Raw genomic sequence first — 24,198 nt, forward strand, 5'->3', positions numbered from 1 at the left:
GTTGTGAACGTACAGGCCGACAGATGGCAATGTTTATTTCTTTTACTGTCTATGGTTTTACCCATAGGCTATGGTTTTAAATATCACCGTTCATTTTAACTGATCAAATAAAAGACTTAGATACACGTTATCTATACAAATGTTTTTTTTATATAAATACCGCATAGCTATAATTTATTTATTTTTCTTTATTTGGTGCCTCACCAGCTTAGTGCAAGTCATTCAGGGTCAAAATAAACTGGTAGCTGCAGTTGTCAATCTTATCCGAGTGAGGGCGAGGGTGTGCGACCTATGTGTGCGACCCGTGTTGCTACTTGTCAAGAAAGTTTTGGTCGCCCTTGGAGCGCATAATGTCGGGGAGGTCCTGTTCTTTAGCTGTCAGTTGAATTCTTCAAGATCGTTTGCGTGAAATCATGCTGTGCATTCTGACCAGAACTGCGGTGAGTGCTGGTTAATTATAGTGTGCAATACATTAGCCAACAAACGCATTGATTTTAACAGTGTTCAGTTAATTGTTCGCCTGCCAAATGTTATGATTATGAACCAATAGCCGTGACGCCCATGCAGTTTTGATGTGCTGCGCGTTTGTTTTTATCCATCGCCTTTAGATAGCTTGGTTCTGAAACATTGTAGCCTATGCATTTGTTGTGCGTCATTTTGCTGTTACGAGTAGCATATCTAAAAACATGACGAATGAATTATGCCATGTTGTGATGACCCACATAATTAGAGGACAAATCAGCAACATAATGTCAGAGTTGTTGTCAATGCCACTGCATGCACTTTGACAACGGAACATCGCCGATCAATATAACGAAATACTCTATTTAACCAAGGATAGTTAGGCTACTTGTTTGTAAACAGTGGAGTGAAAGGTCCTCGTGTAAAAGCACAGTTTTCAGTATCTCAAAAGAATAGCCTAAAGGGATTTTTTATAACCTTTTAGAGGGGTTTTATATAAACACACACGCACACAGCGAATTTAAAAGATACTTAAATTAATTAAATGAATGGCACAATAACTCGTTACATGTATGACGCCTACCCTGCGGAATATTAAAATAATAACTAGTTTATTACTAAATTTTAAGGGCCATGCACTATAAAGGGCACCCCTCTCTTAGTCAAAATTAGCCTACTATAACAATTACACTACAGACTGTAGAACATCTTTAAATTATATTAATTTAAATTAATACACATGTCCATTGTTGTCATTATGTTAATAGTAAATGAGAAAAATCAAAGTGGTGCATGATAGAAAATACTAATATTTATTATTTATGAATATTTTTACTGTAATTATTTATTATTAGAGTTATTTGATTTGATTATTACACTATTATTATTTAAATGCATACTGCAATTACAGTTGCATGTTATGAAATTAGTGTTTAAATGTAACATTTTGAATATAGAAATTTTAAATGAAACTTTTCGATATATGATACTTTTATGAAACTGAAATTGCCAATAGGTGGCAGCAGGTCTTAATAAGTGAGCCATTCATGCATTGATTCGTTCACACAGTCTGACTAATTTTCAATTCATTAACAAAAAAAAAAAAAAAAAAACATTTTGAAGTTTGCAGGTGCAACTGTTCTGTTTTGTTTGTGAAAAAGAACAAAAAACATTCAAAATGGAGAATACTGTGTTTAAAATTTATTTAAATGATAAAACGTATTGTTTATTGAACTGTTTTAAAATTAATTTGCATTCGTGCTGATATTTGAGAAAACCACTTTTGTTTGTGCTATATTGCTTAAATATTGTAATATGAAAATATAAAAGACAAAAGACTGTTGTTACACTATTTGCTTGAAATAAATAAAACAAAATATGGGAACACAGATCATATCTAGAATTTATCGGTTATTTGAATCAATTTTGGGGGATTTTCATTTTCGATCCTGCACAATGTTTTTTTTTTTTTTTTTTTTTTTTTTACACCAACACCTTACATGTTGTTAAATGGTTAGTCCTATATATGACTTTTGTCTTTAAGCCAAACGCAGTCAAAGTTATATTAAACAATATCCTGTCTCTTCCCAGCTTTATAATAGGATTGAATGGTAAAAATAATGTAAAGGACAAAAAAGCACATCCATGCATCATAAAAGTAATCCATAAGGCTCTTGTTACGGTAACTAGCCCTTTTGGAATATCCTTACTCCAGTTTCAATGCCTCCTTTTGCATGTTTAGGGACTCATATAATTGCTTCCTAGTATGTAGGACTGCTGCTGATTGATTGCTGATTGACTATCACCTGTTCTGATTCAACTCTGATTAGTTAACCTATATCTGGCTTGTTAACCTGGTGTCTGGTTGTGAAGGATTGTTTCACTGTTGTGTGCATGCCTGAGCATTCCTGGTTTTCCTTGCCTATCTGTGTCTTGACTCTTGCCTGGGTGGATCTCTGTGATTTTCTGCAGCCTGCCTAGTGACCCTCTGCCTGTTTCTGGATTTCGTTTGCCTGCAGCCCGCCCTTGATCTTCAGCCTGGTTATCGACACGCCTTTGTTTAACCCTGAAACTGTTGATGCTGATTCTTTATCTTTGACAAAGTCTTAGATTTGAATAAATTGTTGCATTTGGATCTGCCTCTGTCATCTCCTTCATAACAGAATCCTTCACCACCAGACACCAGGTTAACAAGCCAGATATAGGTTAACTAATCAGAGTTGAATCAGAACAGGTGATAGTCAATCAGCAATCAATCAGCAGCAGTCCTACATACTAGGAAGCAATTATATGAGTCCCTAAACATGCAAAAGGAGGCATTGAAACTGGAGTAAGGATATTCCAAAAGGGCTGGCTACCGTAACAGCTCTAGTGGGTTAATAAAGGCCTTCTGAAGGAAAGCCATGTGTTTTTGTAAGAAAAATATTTGTAACCTTACAAACTGTAATCACTGGTTTCCACTAACGACAAAGTCGAGTTCTGGCCTAATGGGACTTCCAAGGCCTAAAATGAACACTCAACAATACCCTGTATTTATTATTAAGATAATTATTATTATCTTATTAAAACAATTCAATGTATCATCTGTATTTTTAGGCAAGGACGGCCCTGGTGAAGCCCTGCCGACTGCCGACTCCAGTGCCGGTTGTTCAAATTTCTGACCGGACGCTGGTCCATCAGGAGAGTCTGCCGAAGCTGCCCGTTCCGCCATTGAAGCAGACATGCGCGCGGTATATGGCATCGCTCGAGCCGTTGATCTCCGAAGAGGAGATGGCACACACGCAGGAGCTCATGAAGGAGTTCCTCCAGCCCGGTGGCGTAGGAGAGAGACTGCAGAAGAGCCTCGAGCGCCGGGCACGCAAAACCGAAAACTGGGTGCGCTGGTGTGCCGTAATTCACTCTAACTGTATAATCACATCGTTTTTTAATAATTTGCTAGCTATAATAATTTACTTTTAGCACTTTACTAAATACTTTTGATTTGTTTTTCAATACCACACATAAAATATTCTTACTTCCTGATAGATATTATTGCAACAAGTCTGTTGAAAAATCAAACACTACTAAAAATCTGTATTATCTGTAAACAGCAAAAGAAAAAAATGAGGCAATTAGGCAATCAGACAATGTGGAGGCAGCTCTCTGCCTGTTATGTCTGTGACATGTTTTTGGGATGAAAACTTGGCAAAAACAGGATCCAAAAGAGTACAATAACCACTGACAAAGTTAACTTAGTACTTTTAACACAGTACTTTTATTTTGCGTGTGTAATTAACTGGCAAATATTTCAATTATTCCCTCTGTATGATCCAGCTCTCTGACTGGTGGATGCAGTCAGCCTACCTGGACTCTCGAATGCCTGTGGCGATGTACACAAGCCCAGGGGTTGTTTTACCCAAAATGCACTTCCAAGACCGCCAGGGACAAAAGAGGTGGGTGACGACGGTTACTTTTATGTGGGCAATGAGACACAACTGAGCAAATTTAATTATTGAAAACTAATGTGTATTTGAAAGTTTGGGGTCAGTAAGACTTAAATAATAATAATAATAATAATAATACTTTTATTCAGCCAGGATAGACTTATCAAAAGTGATGGTAAATAAATTTTGGAGAGGTCTTTAGTTTTGAGGTTTTAAGTTTCAAATCGACCTTTACACAGAGTTCTAGCTTTGCTTGGCTATTTTTGGCACATGTGCTACTCCTGGCATTGGACTGTTTTTTCAAAGGGATGTGCACTTTAGATTCGGCCATGTTCCACTTTTAGATTTACCCTAATAGCTTTGCAATCAACACCTATAGTGACATTTCATAAAAAGGTATATATCTTTAAAGTATGTTTAGTGTGTAGTGTCAGGTTATATAAAACCATCATGAGAAATAAACATTACATGTGGTGTTTGTATGTTTACTTAACGTGTTGTCCTCTGTTACATGATATCCATACTCTGCTATTTATCTATAGTCTATCTATATCTCTTTAAAGCTCTTTTTTAGATTTTTTTAAGCTAAGAGTGTTTAGTCAAAATTAAAACTGTTTGTTATACAAAATGTCTCTGAGAAATCAATCTTTTTGACCTGTGTGCCTGTTTTTCCAAAATTGCAATATGTTTTCACCTGTTCAGATTTATCAATTCCAGCATTCTCTTTTATAGATTTGCTGCTAAACTCATTGCTGGTGTTTTGGATTTCAAAAGTATGATTGATAAGTAAGTTTTTTTTTTATTATTATTTTCTGAAGCAATTAGAAAATGTCTAAATGTATTAGTTTGTTTTAATCTACATTTTTTAATGTGTCATAGTCAAACATTGCCTGTGGAATATCTGGGTGGCAAGCCTTTGTGCATGGACCAGTATTACCAGGTGCTGTCTTCATGTCGGATCCCTGGACCCAAGAGGGACACTGTGGTGAACCACGCAACTGGAAATAACCCTCCTACACACATCACAGTGGTCCACAACTTTCAGGTGCTTTGCCACACTTTCAGGCTTATTTCAAACACATTAAAGAGGACCTGTTTTGCTTTTGTACGTTTTCAACTTTTTTTAATTTGTTATGTTGCTGTTTGATCATAAAAAAATGTCTGCAAAATTACAAAGCAAAAAGTTATCTCCAAATCAGTAAGCTCTGTTTCTGAACTCTCTGAAACACCTCGATTGTAGTCTTGAGTTTTCTTCTGGAAACGCACATACCGTTTGTGCGTTTCCAGAAGATTTTTTATTTAATTTTAATTTAAATATTCCTCATTTAAATAATTTCCGCCCAAGGCTTATATAAAATAAAGGGGATAAGGCCTGGTTGCGTTAGTAACGTGTTGTCGTCATGTCCAAGGGACACTGTTTTTTCCACCCTGGATCTAACACGGTTAATGTAAGGGGCGTTCAAAAACACTCTCAAAGCGGTTTACCAATCAAAACACACTGACACACTCATTGTTCGTAGGTGTAAATGTGTAAAAATGATGTGATTGTGATTAAACAATAATAAAATAATATATTACAACATGAATGAATAAAATAAAACGAAAATACTACCAACATAAAGCATGCACTTTCTTAAAGTATTCTTAATCTTCTTAAACAAGCCTTAATTTTTCACTGCATGCTTGCTCTCATATGTCACAGCTTGTTGCAAAATAAAAATGAATGCAGGATCTAAACTCTAGCAGTATCGTGTTTATTTAACATTTTAATCAGGGAACATGAAACCAGAATAGAACAACATAATGCGATGAGAACGTCTCAGGTTACAACTGTAAAGTATGTTCCCTGAGAACAGGGAACGAGACAATACATCGAATGACGCTATGGGGAATGCCTCAGGCATGACAGGTGTCTGAAATCAAATATCAACTCACAGTAATCAGGTTGACCGGTGACAGCCCGAGCATCATCAACTTGAATGATGAGCGCGTCAATCTGGATGTATAAGAAGGGCGCCTTGAAACCGTGACAACATCCTATCGTCTGAAGGGACTGTTGCAGGCTGGCCCCGAGGCATTCTCAGGGAACATAGGTTACTGTTGTAACCTGAGACGTTCCCTTTCGAAGGAAATTCAACAATACGTCGAATGACGCTATGGGGAACGAAATACCCACTCCGCCATGCTGAGGGGAGTGCATGCCGAAAAGGCAGTGACAACTGTCAGAACCAGTTATTCCAAGGAACACTGAAACCACTCACCCTACGTTACATCGGGCTGTCAGTGACAGCACTCCCTACCGGTCATAGCCCAAGCTAATGAACCAAGAAAAACCAGAACGTACTAACGTGGGTAAATCTGGGCCAGTTCAAAGGCTTTAGGACCACAACTTCAAAATAGAAGGGGTCCCTTCTAGGGAGTGTGGCTAGGGGGCCAAAGGGCCAGTGAATATTCAGGAGAACACTCCTCCTGAAATGCCCCCAGGCTGACCTGGTGATCTGCAGTTAGACACACAGTCTGGCCATAGTCTGGCCGTCCAAGACAGAGCCTCTGGAAATTGCCTAGGAAGGCATACAAAAACTGAAGGCCTGCGAAGCTGGCAGAAACCATCGAGTTTCGGATCACAGAGATGGGATCCTTCGGAGAGTGTGACTCAACCTCAGAACAACGGGAATCGTTCACTCAATCCATGAGTTTCCACCCAGTGCTTGCTGTTGAGCACTGAGGAAGTAAGAGAGGGATCAAAATCAGGAAGGTCAATGAGACCTAAGACCTGATGACCCCCTGTGTGGGGAGCTCCGAAACATGAGGGCTCATGTCAGGAAGGCCGTACATTGTGCGGCCTGAAACCCAACGACCACAGCATGTGGAAGCTCATCCTTCAGGAAAGCCAGAGGCCAGACCCACAATGTGGGGCGACCTTCGAAAAAGGTAGAATGAGACCTAAAACCACCAGTTGTGGGAGATAGCTTGAACAAGGGAAGTGCCTGTCGTAATGTATTGTGACAAAAGACACTTCTAGAGTGGGACCCAAAGTAAAGAACCGGAGTCTGAGCCACAAAAGAAGGGACCGAAGCATACCGCTCGTGACCCTCACCATAAGAAATGGATTTTAGAAAGTACACATGACATCTCGTCATGTGACTTACCACAATAACAGGGGAAGTATGGGTTTGTGTAGTTCACTCTGAATTCAGGAAGGCCTATTGAGGCCTGTAACCTGGCGACCACAGTGTGTGGGAGCTCATGACCAGGAAGGCCTGGTAAGGCCTGTAACCTGGCGACCACAGTATATGGGAGCTCATAACCATGAAGTTCTAGTGAGGCCTATAACCTGGCGACCACAATATGTGGGAGCTCATACCCAGGGAGGCCTGGTAAGGCCTGTAACCTGGCGACCACATCGGGTGGGAGCTCGTACTCAGGAAGGTCAGTAAGACCCAGCCTTGTGACCACAACCTGTGGGAGCTTACTTTCAGGAAGACCTGATAAGGCCTGTACCTGAAAAACCACACCAAGTGGGAGCTACTTCCAGAAGTTAGCTCTTAAGAACTCTTAAAGTGGGACCCGAGGAAAGACCAGGGTCTGAGCCACATAAGAAGGGACCGAAGCATACCGCGCGTGACCCTCACCATAAGAAATGGATTTTAGAAAGTAAACAAGACTTCCGTTGTGTAACTTACCACAATAATAGGTGAAGTATGGTTTCTTGTACTTCACTCTGAATTTAGGATGGCCTGGTGAGGCCTGTAACCCAGCAACCACAATCTGTGGGAGCTCATAACCAGGAAGGCCTGTTGAGGCCTGTAACCTGGTGACCACAGTGTGTGGGAGCTCATGACCAGGAAGGCCTGGTAAGGCCTGTAACCTGGCGACCACATTGGGTGGGAGCTCGTACTCAGGAAGGTCTGTGAGACCCAGCCTGGTGACCACAACCTGTGGGAGCTTACTCCACAAAGTGGAAGTTAGCAAGAGAAGGGCGTCCTCGTAGCTTACTTAAGCGACAGAACGCCTCTTAAAGTGGGACCCGAGGAAAAACCAGGGTCTGAGCCACGAAAGAAGGGACCGAAGCATACCGCACGAGACCCTTACCATAAGAAATGGATTTTAGAAAGTACACATGATATCTCGTTGTGTGACTTACCACAATAATAGATTCCTGATTCCTGATATGTAACCTGATATGTGAAGACTCACAACTACACCTTAGCGACCACGATAAGTGGGGGTTTCACATTCAGGAAGGCCTGGTAAAGCCTGCAACCTGACATTTGACAACTCACAACCAGGAAGGCCAATGAAGCCTGAAGCCTGGTGACCACAGAGTGGGAGCAAAAGTGCTAAGGAAAGGTGGTGTTTTTATTTAGGAGGAACGGGGGTGAGGCTGTAGTCTGGCTACCACAGCATGTGGGAGCTCACATTCAGGAATGCCGGGTGAGGCCTGTAACCTGACATGTAGAAGCCCATCACCAAGAAGGCCTGATAAGGCCTTTAACCTGGTGACCACAATATGTGGGAGCTCATAATCAGGAAGGCCTGGTGAGGCCTGTAACCTGACGACCACAGTATGTGGGAGCTCATAACAAGGAATGCCTGGTGAGGCCTGTCACCTGGCGACTACAGTATGTGGGGGCTCATAACCAGGAAGGCCTGATAAGGCCTATAACCCGGCGACCACCGCTTAGTGGACCGCCAGAGCTCAGTCGGAGCTCTCCGCATGTGGGAGCTTAACAGAATGTGTGAGCTCATAACCAAGAAGACCCGTTTGAGGTCTGTAACCTGGCAACCACAGTATGTGGGAGCTTATAACCAGGAAGGCCTGGTGAGGCCTGTAACCCAGCGACCACAATTTGTGGGAGCTTGTAACCAGGAAGGCCTAGTGAGGCCTATAACCTGGCGTCCACAGTATATGAGAGCTCATAATCAGGAAGGCCGAGAAGAGGCCTGTAACCTGATGGGTACCGCATGTGTGAGCTCAACAGAATGTGTGAGCTCATATCCAAGAAGGCCCATTTGAGGCCTGTAACCTGGCGACCACAGTATGTGGGAGCTTATAACCAGGAAGGCCTGGTGAGGCCTGTAACCCAGCGACCACAATATGTGGGAGCTCGTAACCAGGAAGGCCTGTTGAGGCCTGTAACCTGGCGACCACAGTATGTGGGAGCTCATGACCAGGAAGACCTGGTGAGGCCTGTAACCTGGCAACCACAATATTTGGTAACTCACCTTCAGGAAGGCTGGATGAGGCCTGTAAGCTGATTGGTACAATATGTGGGAGCTTAACAGTATGAGTAAGCTCATAACCAGGAAGGCCTGGTGAGGCTTATAACCCGGCGACCGCAGTATATGGGAGCTCATAACCAGAAAGGCCTGGTGAGGCCTGTAACCTGATGACCACAGTGTGTGGGAACTCATAACCAGGAAGGCCCCTTTGAGGCCTGTAACCTAGCGACCACAATGTGTGGGAGCTCATACCCAGGAAGCCCTGATAATCTGGTTCAGATGCCACGTCCACTTCCCTCGAGAAGTGGAACTGTCGAGAGCAGAGAGTTCTGATAGGAAAACTCTCACAGTTCGCGCAGAAAACTCCCCCGAGAGCTTCCCGCGCGTGCTCTTCTCCCAGGCAGAACACGCACAGATCGTGTGAATCCTCCGGTGTCAAATATCTGGACATAGGTCGGCACACTCGCGAAAAATGTTTCTCCGTGTCTCTGCACGCTTAATCGCTGATACTATCAAACAGACAAACAGTCCCTGAAGACGAAAAGGATATTGTCACGGTTTCAAGGCGCCCTTCTTATACATCCAGATTGATGCGCTCATCATTCAAGCTGATGATGCACAGGCTGTCGCCGGTCAACCTGATTACTGATTGATATTTGATAGTTGATATTTGATTTCAGACACCTGTCACGTTCCCCATAGCGTCATTTGACGTATTGTTGAGTTCCCTTCAAAAGGGAACTGACAAAGAACTGAAGGAAACACGGGTTTAAATTCAAAGAACAAACCAATCAACCAAATGGACAACATGTGTAAATTGTAATCAGACAATGAATAACCAAGACCCCAGATCAAGGAGGCACAACCTTGCACTTCATGATCTTTACAAAAAAGTCCAACAGAGGCAGGTGGGAGACAGCTTAGGTGGAGGGATGCAGAGTTCCAGAGTACGTGGGACAGGGGTCAAGGTGGAGACAAAGACGGGAGGAGACAGAGGGAAACTCCTTGCAGGAGGGCCAGGATGCAAGCCCATGCCGGACTCAAGTGAGGGAGGAGCCATGGTAGAGGCTTAGCAGCAGAAACCAGTGAGCCGAGGGACAAAGATGGAGCTGGCCAGGTTGGAGCTGGAGGAACCGGGAGACACAATATGTCAGTGACAAGAAACTGAGGTGGAGCCAGGACTGAGGCAAAGGCGGAGTGACCGATGATCAAGGCAGAGCTCGAGGGAAGGAGGAGCCTGACGGAGCCGTAGGGCTGGACAGACCGAGGTGGAGTGAGTCACAAGTTGACACTCCAGGACTTGACTGGTGAACACAAAGCCCAAGGCAAATCCAGGCAGAGAAAAAGAGCCAGCATGGGAGGAGCTGAAGGACTGAGATGAGACTGTGCAGGTTGGACTGATGGAGTGGAAAGTGCAGGCAAGGGTTTCAGAGAGGAACGACCCTCTTGGCCGACTTGGAATAGGCAAACGTTTTCTCTTGGCTGGAGGTGGGAGTGGGAGGCAGGGTGGTAACACAGACTTGATTTCAGGTGACAAAACAGGTTCAGCGCAGGGTGACAAAATGGGCAGGATATACTTGCTCTCCCACAGTAGAGGACCTCACCTCATCCCCTCGAACTCAAAATCTCATCAAAATTCCGTCAGGTACGGACGACTCAATCTCCTGATCCTTGGACGGTCCTTAGCTCAGTTTCTTTCCTCACTGGCAGTGGTATCGTTGTGAGCTCTGGCTCCACATCCGCGGTGGGCTACGGCGCATCTGTCACCAGTGTTAATGCCTGCAACTGGCACTCTCTTTTCCTCCTCACTCTCGCAGATGGTGAAGGGGGAACCTTGGTGGAGGAGTACCCATTCTACACACTCCATAAAGGTCCTTAGAGGTCCGTCTCCATTCAAGAGCACTCTTATCTCAGTGTTCAAGCTGGATCAGAAAATCACACACAGGCGGTTGTCATCATAGTGGGCATGGTGGTAAAGGTCCAAAAATGCCTGTCTGTGCCTATCTAGGGACTGCAAGGAGAAGAAGGATACGCAGCTATTTATCTGCTGCTGGATCCCAGTTCTTCTGTCACAGCTATCAGACCTATGACCAGATTCGTCTCCATACTGGCGTGTTGAATCCAATCTTCAATAACCAAGAAAATTAACACCGGAAACTGAACTAAATGTGCAAAACCTACCCATGCATACAAAGTACACAGAAACACAGACTATCCTTTATATCATAGTTATGTGACACGGGTCAGCAAAATATGCCTGGGGTGTTTTGAGTTTTGACATAAACATTAGAAAAAATACTAAAAACATATGAGAGTGTTGCAGAAACTTGTGTTTTGTATTTATATAATTTTAATATTGATATTAAAGGAACTGATACCAAATTATTAGTTTGTGACTAATGATACAGTAGATTGATACTGCAGTATCAATGTGCTTACTGACAGACTGGGAAGAGAGACTTTGTAAAAGAGCACCATAAATCATATTGACCCCAAACATTTGAATAGTAGTGTTCAGTATATTTTTCTAATTTTTATTTTTGACAAATTAATCTTTTTTTTTTTTTTTTCTCAAATGGTTTCTACATATTTGAGCTTTGGGTTTGAAGCTTTGGTATTTGCCAGTGACAATAAAGTCCATTTTGTTTGCAGGTGATATCCAGTGAGAAAAATGAATAAAGAGAAATATGTTTTCTTTCCACTTCTCTCTCTATCTCAAATACTGTCTGTTTCTCTGTATTCCTCAGTTCTTTGTTCTGGATGTGTACAACAGTGATGGTTCACCACTGACCGTAGATCAGATCTATGTTCAGCTGGAAAAGATCTGGAACACTTCCCTTCAGACCAATAAAGAGCCAGTTGGCATCCTGACTTCCAACCACCGTAACACCTGGGGCAAGGCCTACAACAACCTGATCAAGGGTGAGTTGAATGGAAAGCAACATTTGATAGAGCCTTTTTATGTCAATGGGAACAAACTAGGCAAAAAAAAACCCTCATATTTCTTGCAGATTATTTTATACAAAAACGTAGTTATCAAAAAATGATCTCGGTAAGTTATCACTGTTAATAATTATCAAGTTTCATATTTAAAATTAATATCATTATTTAAAATGGCAAATAATCCTATTTATTAATAAGTATATAAATAATCTTAACATGCTATTTTTTCAAAATACATTTTAAGGTATTTTTTTCTCAAATTTGCATAATTTACACAACTGAAATTTCAAAAGGGATTGTGCCATTCTGAATAGTCAGTGAACCCTGCTTCATTTTTTTCCACTTTAGAGCTCACATTAATTATTCAGTTATGATTAATTAACTATAATTATGCATTATGTTGGTTGGTGGACATGGCGTTTATTTTTCCTATTTTGCCACTCATATTTACACTGTTCCAGACAAGACAAATAAGGATTCAGTACGGGCAATCCAGAAGAGCATCTTCACAGTGTGTCTTGATGCTCCAAAGCCAAGCGTGTCAGATATGATGTACCATAACAAGGTGGCTGCTCAAATGCTTCATGGCGGAGGCAGTCGCTGGAACAGTGGAAACCGCTGGTTTGACAAAACGCTGCAGGTTACTATCTGTCCACAAAGCTCAAAGAGTAGATATGAATCCAGATGTATTGAGATATTCTTCTTTACATGCACTCTCTTCTGTTTTCCACAGTTCATAATTGGGGAGGATGGATCGTGTGGACTCACCTATGAACATGCTGCAGCTGAGGGACCTCCCATTGTTTTCCTCGTGGACCATGTTGTTGACTATATGTAAGGACATGACATCAAAGGAATTTTTGAACAAGAAATATACACTACTGTTCAAAAGTTTAGTGTTGGTATGATTTTTTTTAATGGAAGAAGTCTCTTCTGCTCACCAATGCTGCCTTTATTTGATTAAAAATAATAGTAATATTGCACAATATTATTACAATTTAAAATAACTGTTTTCTATTTAAATATATTTTAAAAAGTAAGTAATTCCTTTGATGCAAAGCTTAATTTTCAGCATCATTACTCTTGTCTTCAGCATCAGAAGATTCTTCAGAAATCATTCTTCTATTATGCTGATTTGCTGCTATCAATGTTGAAAACAGTTCATATTTATGTGGAAACTATTATACATTTTTGGAATACTTAGAACATTTATAAAAAACAATATTTATTTAAAATAGAAATCTTTTGTAACATTATTGACCACAACTGTTGAAATGTATGTAAATGTATTAACCAACAGATATGCACTAATACTGATAAGCAGATAATACTGATAATTGTTTTCGCAGATCACAGATAAATGACTAATATTCAAATTGTACTCTGCGCTACATCACAACGTTATAAGAGTATTAAAATGGATGTTCATTTGAGATTTGCTAAAGATGCATTTAACAGTTGTTAACATTGCTAAGCATTATATGATTAACAAGGAAATGAGCAAGCACATTAATTTATCAGCAAGTACCAATAAATAAAAATTCTCTAATATTGGCCTCTAACCAATATTGTGCATCCCTAAACATAAGGCACTGAATAGGTTTGATCATGTTGAGTTGTTGCTTTTTTTGTGAAAAAGTATTGCTGTTTAAAAAGTTTATAGATGAAATGTTATGCAACATGTATGTAACAGGAGGAGAAATGAGATGGTACGAACTCCCATGATTCCACTACCTATGCCACAAAAGCTTCGATTCAACATCACACCAGAAATCAAGAAGGACATTGAAAAAGCCAAACAGAACATGAACATGTGAGGACATTTCAAACTGATATAATGGTCTTTGAATCAGTACCTATAATAAATAAATATTAAATCATGTACTTCCTTCATCCTCTTACATCCCATGTATAGAATGGTACATGAACTGGACGTTCGAGTGCTTAACTTCTCACACTATGGAAGAAAATTCCCAAAGTCTCATAAATTGAGTCCTGATGCATTCATCCAAATGGCTCTGCAGTTAGCATACTACAGGTAAGTTTCAAACCCTAGTGCTGAATATTTGTTCTCTGACCAACGCTCTCTAAAAATTCCTGAAAACCTGAAGTCCTTGTGTGTTTTTACATCCCAATGGCTTCTCTCACTTCATTTCCTAGGTTGCATGCATGCCATTTATGCCACATTTCTTCTTGTCAGCATCTTTAAAAGGTCAAGTATGTAATTTTTTTATGATCAAATCCTTTATTCTAGCAAGTCAGTCATTTGTAGGGTTGCGTTTAAGTTTAAGTCCTTTTTAATGCCTTTTCCACGCTAACTTCCCTCCGTCTCGCTCATTTGGATATATACGTCATTTCTTACGTTGTACGAGTGCCCACTACTGGTGGAACCCTTGCAATGGGGTTAAATGGAATGCCCTTAAAGGGTTAGTTCACCCAAAAATGAAAATTAAGTCATTAATTACTCACCCCCATGCTGTACCAACCCCGTAAGACCTTCGTTCGTCTTCGGAACACAGATGAAGATATTTTTGATTAAATCTGAGAGGTGGATCACTGCTACATAGACTGCCTAAGGGAATGAAACTTGACGGCCCAGAAAGTCATTAAAGAAAATGTTTAAATATTCCATGTGCCTACAGCGGCTCAATTATAAGTTTATCAAACGACGAGACTACTTTTTGTGCGAAAAAAACATAAATAATAACTTTATTGGACTATTCCATTACTTCCTTGTGGGCCTTGAGATGAGAGTTGAAGAGATTTCCAGAACGCATGCGCGAGAACTGAGACGAGGACGTTCTACTTCGACTACTTCTTGTTACCGGCTGCTCACCGCTTAGGAGCATTACCGCCACCTACCGTATAAGATGACGTGCCGGAAGCGCAAAACTTTCTGTTTACAAGCAGAGGAAGACGCGCGCTGTACATACGCTTTTCAATTTTCCGCACTATAAGGTGCAATTAAAAGCCTTTAATCTTCTCAAAAAACGACAGCGCGCCTTATAATCCGGAGCGCCTTATATATGGAGCAATTAGTTAACAACGCGTTATTAAATTCGCCTGTGAACTCGCAATCGTGTCCATCGTCTGCCCGCTTTGTCACACGGCCAGTTCAACCTTATTCTCCCTCAGGTTGTGTGTTTCGCGCTCACGAGCGCTCACTCTTAACAGACACACGAACAGACACACTGTCCCCGGCGCTGCTCGCGCGTCACAGAATGTCCATAAAGCGCTCTCCGTTCACAGTAACCGGGTCATCTCATTCAAAACAGCCAGCCGTTGCTGTCAGCGAGCCGCCACACATTGAATACTCATATGAGTCAGGCTGCGAATGTAAGTTCCGTGCCCGCCCCAGCGTGCTCACACTAATAAACGCCTCACCTCCGGCGCCGCGCACTCGCTACATTCCCAGCACATCTAGTGGATGCATTACGCAAACCCAGTCAAACGCTTGACTGCAGTATCTTATGCGCCTCATAATCCGGTGCGCCCTATATATGAAAAATGTTCTAAAATAGATCATTCGTTGAAGGTGCGCCTTATAATCCGGTGCGCCTTCAAGTGCGGAAAATACGGTTAATGTGCTGTAGGTCTCGCTATATTATATACAATGGTTAAAAAGTGTGCATTTCCAGGATGTCCGAATCGTGAGAAACCAACCAGAGAACGTAAAAGTGCTTCAATGTTGCAAAATGAACGGCTTACCTTTTTCACTTTCCCATTTAATGATCTTGAGCGACTGAAGCTATGGCTGCTGGCTCTTCAGCGGGATGTTAAGGCTGAATCCCAATTCACCCCTTGGCCCTACCCCTTGTTTTCGAGTGTAACCCTTGGCTACTGAGAAACTGAGAAAGGGTTCGAGTGTAACCCTTGGCTACCTTGGAAACTGAGATTAAAAATCTCAGTTTCGAGGGCTATGTAGCCCTACCCCTTCGCCCTACCCCTCGATCTCAACAAGAATCGGGACACCTTACCCCTAGACGTGAACGCGCATAATGGAGGGGTAGGGCCAAGGGGGTAGGGGCAAGGGGTGAATTCGGATTGATTGGGATTGAATTGGGATAAAGGGGCTTTCACACAGGACGCGGTATACGCTGCGCGGCGCTATGAAACCCATTCATTTCAATGGCTTGCGCCGCGCGAAGACGTTTTGTTGCTGCGTCGACAAAAGCGCAAGCGCAGCGGTGCGCACCATTGACTTGCTCGCACGCACGCCGCGGTCAAAGTTCAAAATAGTTTAACTTTTGCCACTGCGCTCTGTGACGATTATCAGCGCGGCCAATAGAAACGGACATGGAAACAAACACGGAAAACAAAATGGATGAACAGCTTGTACTGTCTGAATTTCCTGAGCTGTACCATACAATTTTGACATCGTCAAAAAAGCTGTGTCATGGAGACATATCTCCATTCAAGTTGGCTTGTCAGGTGTGTTTTAATATATCTATAATTTCTTCATTTGTTATTTTTTAAATAAATGTTTTATTCTAAAAAAGAACTGAGCTCATCGTGTGTTGATTTCGATGTTATATGTGTACACGCACACACATATATACATATATATATAATATCATACAGCATAGCGAAGCGCAAATCACGTTGTATCTGAAGGGCAACGCTCAACCCAGCGGCCAGCGCAGCGCATACCGCATCCTGTGTGAAAGCCTCTTAAGTGTCTAATTGAAAAGCGTATGTACAGCGTGCATCTTCCTCTGCTTGTCAACAGAAAGTTTTGCGCTTCCAGCACGTCATCTTATACGGTAGGTGGCGGTAATACTCCTAAGCGGTGAGCAGCCGGTAACAAGAAGTAGTCGAAGAAGAACGTCCATCTCAGTTCTCGCGCATGCGTTCTGGAAATCTCTTCAACTCTCGTCTCAAGGCCCACAAGGAAGTAATGGAATAGTCTAATAGTCTTTCGCACAAAAAGTAGTCTTGTCGCTTGATAAACGTATAGTTGAGCCACTGTAGGCACATGGAATATTTAAACATTTTCTTTAATGACTTTCTGGGCCGTCAAGTTTCATTCCCTTAGGCAGTCTATGTAGGACTGATCCACCTCTCAGATTTAATCAAAAATATCTTCATTTGTGTTCCGAAGATGAACGAAGGTCTTACGGGGTTGGTACAGCATGGGGGTGAGTAATTAATGACTTCATTTTCATTTTTGGGTGAACTAACCCTTTAAGCCTTTGATCTCTTTTCGGTAAATTAAGTGCGAAGCACTTCGAGTTGCTTTGGTGATGTTTTGTTGTTGATTTGTGGTCTATGGAGCTGCCTGATGTGTACAAATGAGAAAACTCGCTCCCTCTCCCTCCAAATAAACATGACGTGACGAAGATGAACGCAGCTTCTGGCTCAAACAGTGGCATGAATGTAGGGTGCGACTAAATATATAGGTATCTCGATAGCCAAAGGGGGTGTGGAAACAACATTTTTGAAATTCTGTTTAGTGCCACTAGTGGCCTCTAAATTACATACTTTACCTTTAAAACATGCAATGCATTCTGGAAGTGGAGAGTTGCATAAAATGACCACATTTGCATGCTTTCACACAATAATTAATTGCATGTGGATAAATGTTATTTATTTTATTTTATTTATTTATTTATTTATTTAAAAGGGACAATGCATATTGATAAACATTTCAGTAATGTAAATATGCCAGAATTAGCCCCAGGGCTACTTTCCATCTGCAGTCCCCCGTCAGGTCATCACAAAATAACAAATAACAAAACTAACATTTAAGTTTAAATAGAATACTACACAGTTTAAAGAACACCTTAAAATTCAGTAACAATTACAAAAGACACCACTGTTTTCAGACAAATTATACATATACAGTAAAGTGCTATTCTATGTATACATGCTGGAATTACAATAAATACTAAATCTGGTTTAATATACATACAAATGCTTACACAATACTACAGTGTTCTTTATTTATATACCTCGATTTTAAAGAAGAGAGAGAAAACAGAAAGAAAGGAAAATTCTTTAATGGTCACAATTTTGATGTGTCTTGAGCCATTGTTTAAGTTGATTCTTAAATCTGGGAAATGTCGGACATTCTCTAATGACAAGTGGTAATTTGTTCCAAATCTCTGACCCCTTAATTGACAGCACATATTGTCCAAATGTAGTACGCCTGTACGGCACCACACAATCACCCCTGATGGAAGCCCTGGTGACACTTCTTCCCTCTCTCTGTTTTTTTAGTGTAATATATTCGCTCAGTGGGGGTGGGGCAAGTCCGTGCAGGATCTTATAAACAGCACAGGCATATTTAAGCTTTAGAAAATTTTCAAAACTTAGTAGGTTATATTTCTGTAATATTAAGCAGTGGTGATGTGAAAACGGTTTTCTGTCAAATGTTTTTAAGGCTCTTTTGAAAAGTGACTCAATTGGTTTAAGCGTTGTGGCATTTGTGAGTGACCAATTTAAAAAACAATATTCAATGTGCGAGAAAATCATAGAATGAAGAATTGTGTGTGAATTAAAGTGTGGCAGGGTCTTTATGGTCTTCAGGACTCAAAGGCCTGGTTTCTCACACAGGGCTTAGATAAAGCCAGGATTAGGCCTTAGTTCAGTTAGGGCATTTAAGTAGCTTTTATAAACATGCTGTAGAAAAAACATTACTGTTGTGCATCTTGAGACACAACAATGGCACTGACATGTTTTAAGGTCATTGCAGGTTGCTTTTAGTTAAATCAGGTCAAACATGTATTTTAATTTGGGACTAGGCATGAGCCTTGTCTGTGAAAAAGTGCTAACTGGCCATTAATGCTACGAAATCATTTTTTATGTATTCACATAACCACACCAGCCCACTGATGATTGATCTCGTTCCTGTGTTAGGATGTATCAGATGTGCTGTCCGACTTACGAGAGCGCCTCCTTACGCATGTTTAAACTGGGCAGAACGGAAGCCATTCGATCCACCACCACAGAATCGCTTCAGTTCACACAAGCCATGGATGACCCGTCAAAAAGCGTAAGAGTTTACATTTTAATATCATTCTCGTTTGTCACTCTTGATTAAGTTTATTTTTTATGTGATTATTGTTTCATTTTCATATTTTCAGAATGGGGAGAAAGCAGCACTGCTCGAGAAGGCAACCAAAGTCCACAGAGAGCACACACACATGGTGAGCGTCATTTGATCTTTAAACATTTAAACATCATGTTTGTCATGTTGTCAAGAATTCTCAATAAATATGATCTAAACTAATAAAAAATAAAATTTTTCCTCTCTTTTTGCCGCCTCCTGATCTCAGTTTGTGTTTCCTTTGTAATCAGGCCATCCATGGGCAGGGTATAGAGAGGCACATCCTGGGTTTAAAGATGGTGGCCATTGAGGATCTGACGTCTTTACCCGAGATCTTCATGGACACATCATTCGCTGTGTCTTCACATTTTAATCTCTTTACGAGTCAGGTTTGTAGCTGCTTAATAACATTTACATTTATTCATTTAACTGACGCTTTTATCCAAAGAGACTTACAATTGCTATATTTGTCAGAGGTTGCACACCTCTGGAGCAACTAGGGGTTAAGTGTCTTGTTCAGGGACACATTGGTGTCTCGCAGTGGATTCTAACCCAGGTCTCTCACACCAAAGTGCATGTGTCTTTTCTTGTCCACTGCGCCATCACCACCCCTGATGAATAACAATCTGAACTCAGCAATCTGTACTTGTTATTTATGAATGACTGAAATTCTTATGCCATCTCATGTTGGACTTTCTTCGACTTTTTGAATAATATCTTAAATCTTTAAATAAAATGAAAATCAGATGTTAAGTTCAAAAACCATAAATCCACAAAGTCACCTACAATGACAGTCAGATGAGATTCCGGTTGGTTTATTTCACGTTAAGCCCAAAACTCACCCGTTACTCATTAAGAGAATAGGGACAATTTTTCACGCCATTAAACTAGCAAAAGTGGATTTGGAAGTGCATTTGCACACTGCTACTTTAGACCATTCGCTTAGATAGTTAAAATAGGGCCCTTAGACTTCTATGTAAATGACCTCTGTTATTATTGGTTTACCTCTTTGCATGTGAAATAAGAGCAATGATTTCTTATGTCTTGTGGGTTTGCATAGCTGGCCTGCTTTACATTGTGTCAGGTTCACAAAACAACCCTGAATGTGTTTCTCAAACGGGTAACACCATGTCCTAACCAGACACATAGCCAAGGCAGTTGATAGCAGGACGAAACATACTGACTATTGTCCAACTTTTTAAATAAAATTAAAATGAGATGTTATGTTCAAAAACGACAAAAAACATCATAAAAGAATAAAAATTCTTTTAAAAATTAAAATAATATAAAAAATATATTTCACCAGGCTTGTTTTTTGTTTATTTTTGCTGCTGTACCTTTAAGACTTCTATATGCAAATGACCTCTGTTATTATTAGTGTCAGTAGCAAATTCTTAAAATATGAAAACATACAGGCTGTGTCTGTGAGTCAGAAGCACCAGAATGTACATGCAAAGATTGAATTGCCCCACTTTTTAGAATTAGCCTTTGTGCACAGCCGGCCTTGAACTGTCTGGAAACAGTCCTCCGAAAAATGGGCAGCACACAGTCGAATATTTTAGTTGTACTGTTCTGGAACAGTGTTGTAAATAAAGCTTAATAACTGTTTTCTAATTGTGTCCTCTTTTGGAAGGCCAAACAGAGTTTGGCTTTCGCAAAGAATAACACAGCGTCTCCACAACATGGCGGCACCTGTGCAACAATAATACAGCAAGAATAAAAGTTATGCCTTCTTTATTTTTGGGTGTACTGTCCCTTTAAGAGCTTAAATGTTTTTTAAATGTATCTTATTGTGAAATTTAGCATTTTCATGTAAGCTGTGGTTGTATTATTTTCAGGTTGGATCAAAGACTGACTGTTTTATGTGTTTTGGACCCATGGTTCCTGATGGTTACGGTGTTTGCTACAACCCCATGGATGACCATATCAACTTTGTAATTACAGCCTTCAATAGCTGTGAAGAAACCAATGCTACTAAACTGTCCAGGTTTCTAGAGGATGCTCTTCTGGACATGAAGACTCTTCTGGAGCAGGTGTCTAAGTCCTAGTGAGTGATGACATTATTTAATGGTAAAAGAAACTCTCACAGGAGCCCTGAAACCTTTTCAGACTGCAGGCTTTTCCCACTTTCAGTATTATGAAACTGGGATGCATTAATGGCTCATATTAATATTCCACAGGAGTGTGACGTGTGTCTTCATTATACAAAAACTATAAGAAAACCATTGTTAGGTTGGTTCCATTCAATATGTAAGCATTGTGACTATGTGGTGCTTTTAAAAATCTGTTTGGTTGAACAAAGCATGGGAAAACCTGTTTCCCATTTTTGCAGTATATTTTAATGATGCTAATGGCACAGAAAGTACTTCACTGGATTTCACTATCCAGGGTGACTACCAAGTGACTATGAATTAAGACTGCTACAAACTCAAACAGGGACTGAGACATGTTCATTCTGGTTTTACAGTTTCAATTGTAACAACTATATGTTTGGGAAGGCTGGTTGCCCAGTTCATATCATGTAAAGCCCAAAGTATACTTCAGTTTTGTTTGTTTTTTTGCGTACGCTAGTATACAGTATGTGTACAGTGTGCATGAAATAAATTCCATCATTATATTACAATCAAAACACTTACTAAAAAAAGATTATATATAGATTATAGATACAGATATGTGAAGTGACCATTAGTCAAAATCAGGGAACCGTGAAAAAACGTGAATGTTTTGTTAAATTATTGAGATGTTTACTTCAAATCTCAGGGGGTATTTCAAGTAAATATTTTACTGTAGATCTTAGGGGTTCGGCTGATAAGTTTGGGAAGCACTGAAATGGACTATATACTTTGAATGACTATGTGTTTGTCTGTACACATATGCTAAGTGTAGGCATAAAAACAAAAACAAAATATACCTTGGGCTTTAACCCCTTAACTGTCACCCCCCCTTTTTGAGAATGGGGGTTAAATGCTCTATTCACACTTAAATGGTTGTAATTCAAGAATGCCTTGGAATATATACCCAAGTTTGGTCTTGTTTTAAAGAAAACACTCAGCAGATTATTGCTGAAGTGAAAACACTTCAAAAAATGAAAGTATGAAAAAGTTATGGAAGTTTTAATTCACAGCAAATCAAATATACTGTACTATATATTTTTTATTTTATATAAAATATATATTTTACAAAATATTTTTACTCTAAAATTGTTATAAAATCAAAGCCATAAATCTAACCAAGTTATGTTCCAAATTTGAAGTTGATATCACAAAAATTGAAGTTCCCATGAGATTTTGTTTAGGCGTAGTACCAAAAATAGCCACCGGGTGCCATTGAATTCCATTGAATTTAGTTGTGTACATTCTGCCTTAATAAATTAATACATTTCTGTCCAAATATCAATTTTGTCACAAAATTTGGAACCTTGAGACTCAGACCTTTCTGACAATATGTGTTTTGTCAAGATTAGAAAAGGTTTTGATCATAAATTATGAAATATAAGGATGTCCAAAAGGGGAGGAGCCTCATAAAATAAGTACCGTTTCTATGGTAATGCAACGTTCAATTATGAAATGGTTTTCACAGGATGAATTCTGAGTTTATAAGCTTTATGATACCTAATTTATGATAACTACTAAAATATGTGATATAATAAAAAAGGCGATAAAAAATATTATTATATTTTAGAGGATAATATACATATATATTATAATTTTTAGAGGATAATGTTATACTATAATTTTTATTTTTTATTGAAAAATACTAGATTATATGTTTTATTATGAACTTTTAGCATAAAAACAGAAGTTTCAATGATTAAAAGTGGGTGCATCAACTTTTTGTGACAAAGGTCAAATCTCCTGTTATGATGCAGATTTTTTTAGGTGCACTCTTGTCATAAATTCATTAATTACTCTTCCTACATAATTTTTAACACAAAACAGGGGTCGAATATTTAATTAAAAGTCTTAGACCTTTCCAAAAATATATAATTTGTCATAATTAGATTAGGATTTAATAGAAATATAGTTAAGTAAAGTTAGGCGTCCCGGTACCAGGACGGTGACAGTTAAGGGGTTAAGGGGGTTCATGCTAGTTTCACAATTGCTAAGTACGACTGTTATTCTTCACCAAAACTCTCAGTAGGGCCACAGCCTGTTCGAAATCAAAATATCAGAAAATACATTTTATGATTGTTAATTAATTTATTTGTGCTGTTAGATTTGGAGTAGATTTGGCACACATTATTGTCAACAGATTATCTCATGTTCATTACAATAAATATACAGAAGCACTTATATATAAACAGTAAATTGTATTATTTTTTTTTTAACATTATATATCAAAACAAGACAGAATACTTCAGATTATATCTTTGATGAAATGCTAATAAATCCTCCTGTTCTGATTCTGGTGTGCTGAACTGGCTAAATTATGGTTGTTAAATGTTCCAAGGCTCTTTATGGACTAGAAACACTCTACACTGGTTCTTCTTCAGAAGGGTCAACGTACGAATACTCGGCCCTGAACATTCCCTTGATTTGCTGATACTCCCCGTGGAATTCCACTTCAGCCCTGCTTCCCGAGGAGCTCCACAGGAAGAGCCGTGTCCCTCTGAATATGGTCGTCTTTAAGGCATCCACGTCACGAATCTGGATAAACAAAAGAAAACAATAACACAGAACATCCGCAATGTCTACCAATCTTAGTGCTTGCATGACTACTTATTTTTACTAAATGCCGGCTCAGTATCTACAGTATCTTAGCAAATGACCCACAAAACACAGTGCGCCATTAGCTGTCTTTACTTTAGTGTTAAAAAACTGAAACAGGAAGCGTTTCTGGACCAGTGTTGTTTACATCTTGTGAAATGGTCTATAATGTGCTTTTTGAACAAAAACCGCTGAGTTACACTTTATTCCAACCCGTTTAGACTGATTACATCTTTTCCTTTGTTATGATTATGCTTACACATAACTGCTCAAAAGTTTTTTTTAGTGTTTTTGTTATGTTCATCATCAATTTTTTTCCTTTGATGGCAAAGCTGAATTTTTAGCAGCCATTAATCCAGTTTTCACTACAATATAACTTTATTCAATACAGATT

General features: G+C 39.9%; 2 protein-coding genes across 2 annotated transcripts in view; one reads left to right on the forward strand and one right to left on the reverse strand.

Moving 5' to 3' along the window:
* Positions 1 to 212: 212 nt before the first annotated feature.
* On the forward strand, positions 213 to 23,500 carry LOC120473835 (carnitine O-acetyltransferase). Its single transcript, XM_039663874.2, has 14 exons — positions 213 to 440; positions 3,058 to 3,336; positions 3,775 to 3,893; positions 4,617 to 4,670; positions 4,764 to 4,929; positions 11,855 to 12,029; positions 12,512 to 12,690; positions 12,784 to 12,884; positions 13,744 to 13,863; positions 13,966 to 14,088; positions 18,909 to 19,044; positions 19,136 to 19,198; positions 19,350 to 19,487; positions 20,937 to 23,500. The coding sequence occupies exons 1-14, from the start codon at positions 414 to 416 to the stop codon at positions 21,144 to 21,146; spliced, it is 1,890 nt and encodes a 629-aa protein (XP_039519808.2). The 5' UTR covers positions 213 to 413; the 3' UTR covers positions 21,147 to 23,500.
* Positions 23,274 to 24,198, reverse strand: part of adamts13 (ADAM metallopeptidase with thrombospondin type 1 motif, 13) — a 45,691-nt gene continuing 44,766 nt past the window's right edge. The window contains exon 31 of the mRNA XM_089119389.1: positions 23,274 to 23,744. Within this exon, the coding sequence (XP_088975515.1) occupies positions 23,571 to 23,744 (174 nt within the window). The 3' untranslated portion in view covers positions 23,274 to 23,570. The remainder of the gene's footprint in view (positions 23,745 to 24,198) is intronic.

The sequence above is a fragment of the Pimephales promelas genome, chromosome 14 (assembly GCF_988280905.1).
Source record: "Pimephales promelas chromosome 14, fPimPro1.hap1.1, whole genome shotgun sequence".
Lineage (NCBI taxonomy): Eukaryota > Metazoa > Chordata > Actinopteri > Cypriniformes > Leuciscidae > Pimephales > Pimephales promelas.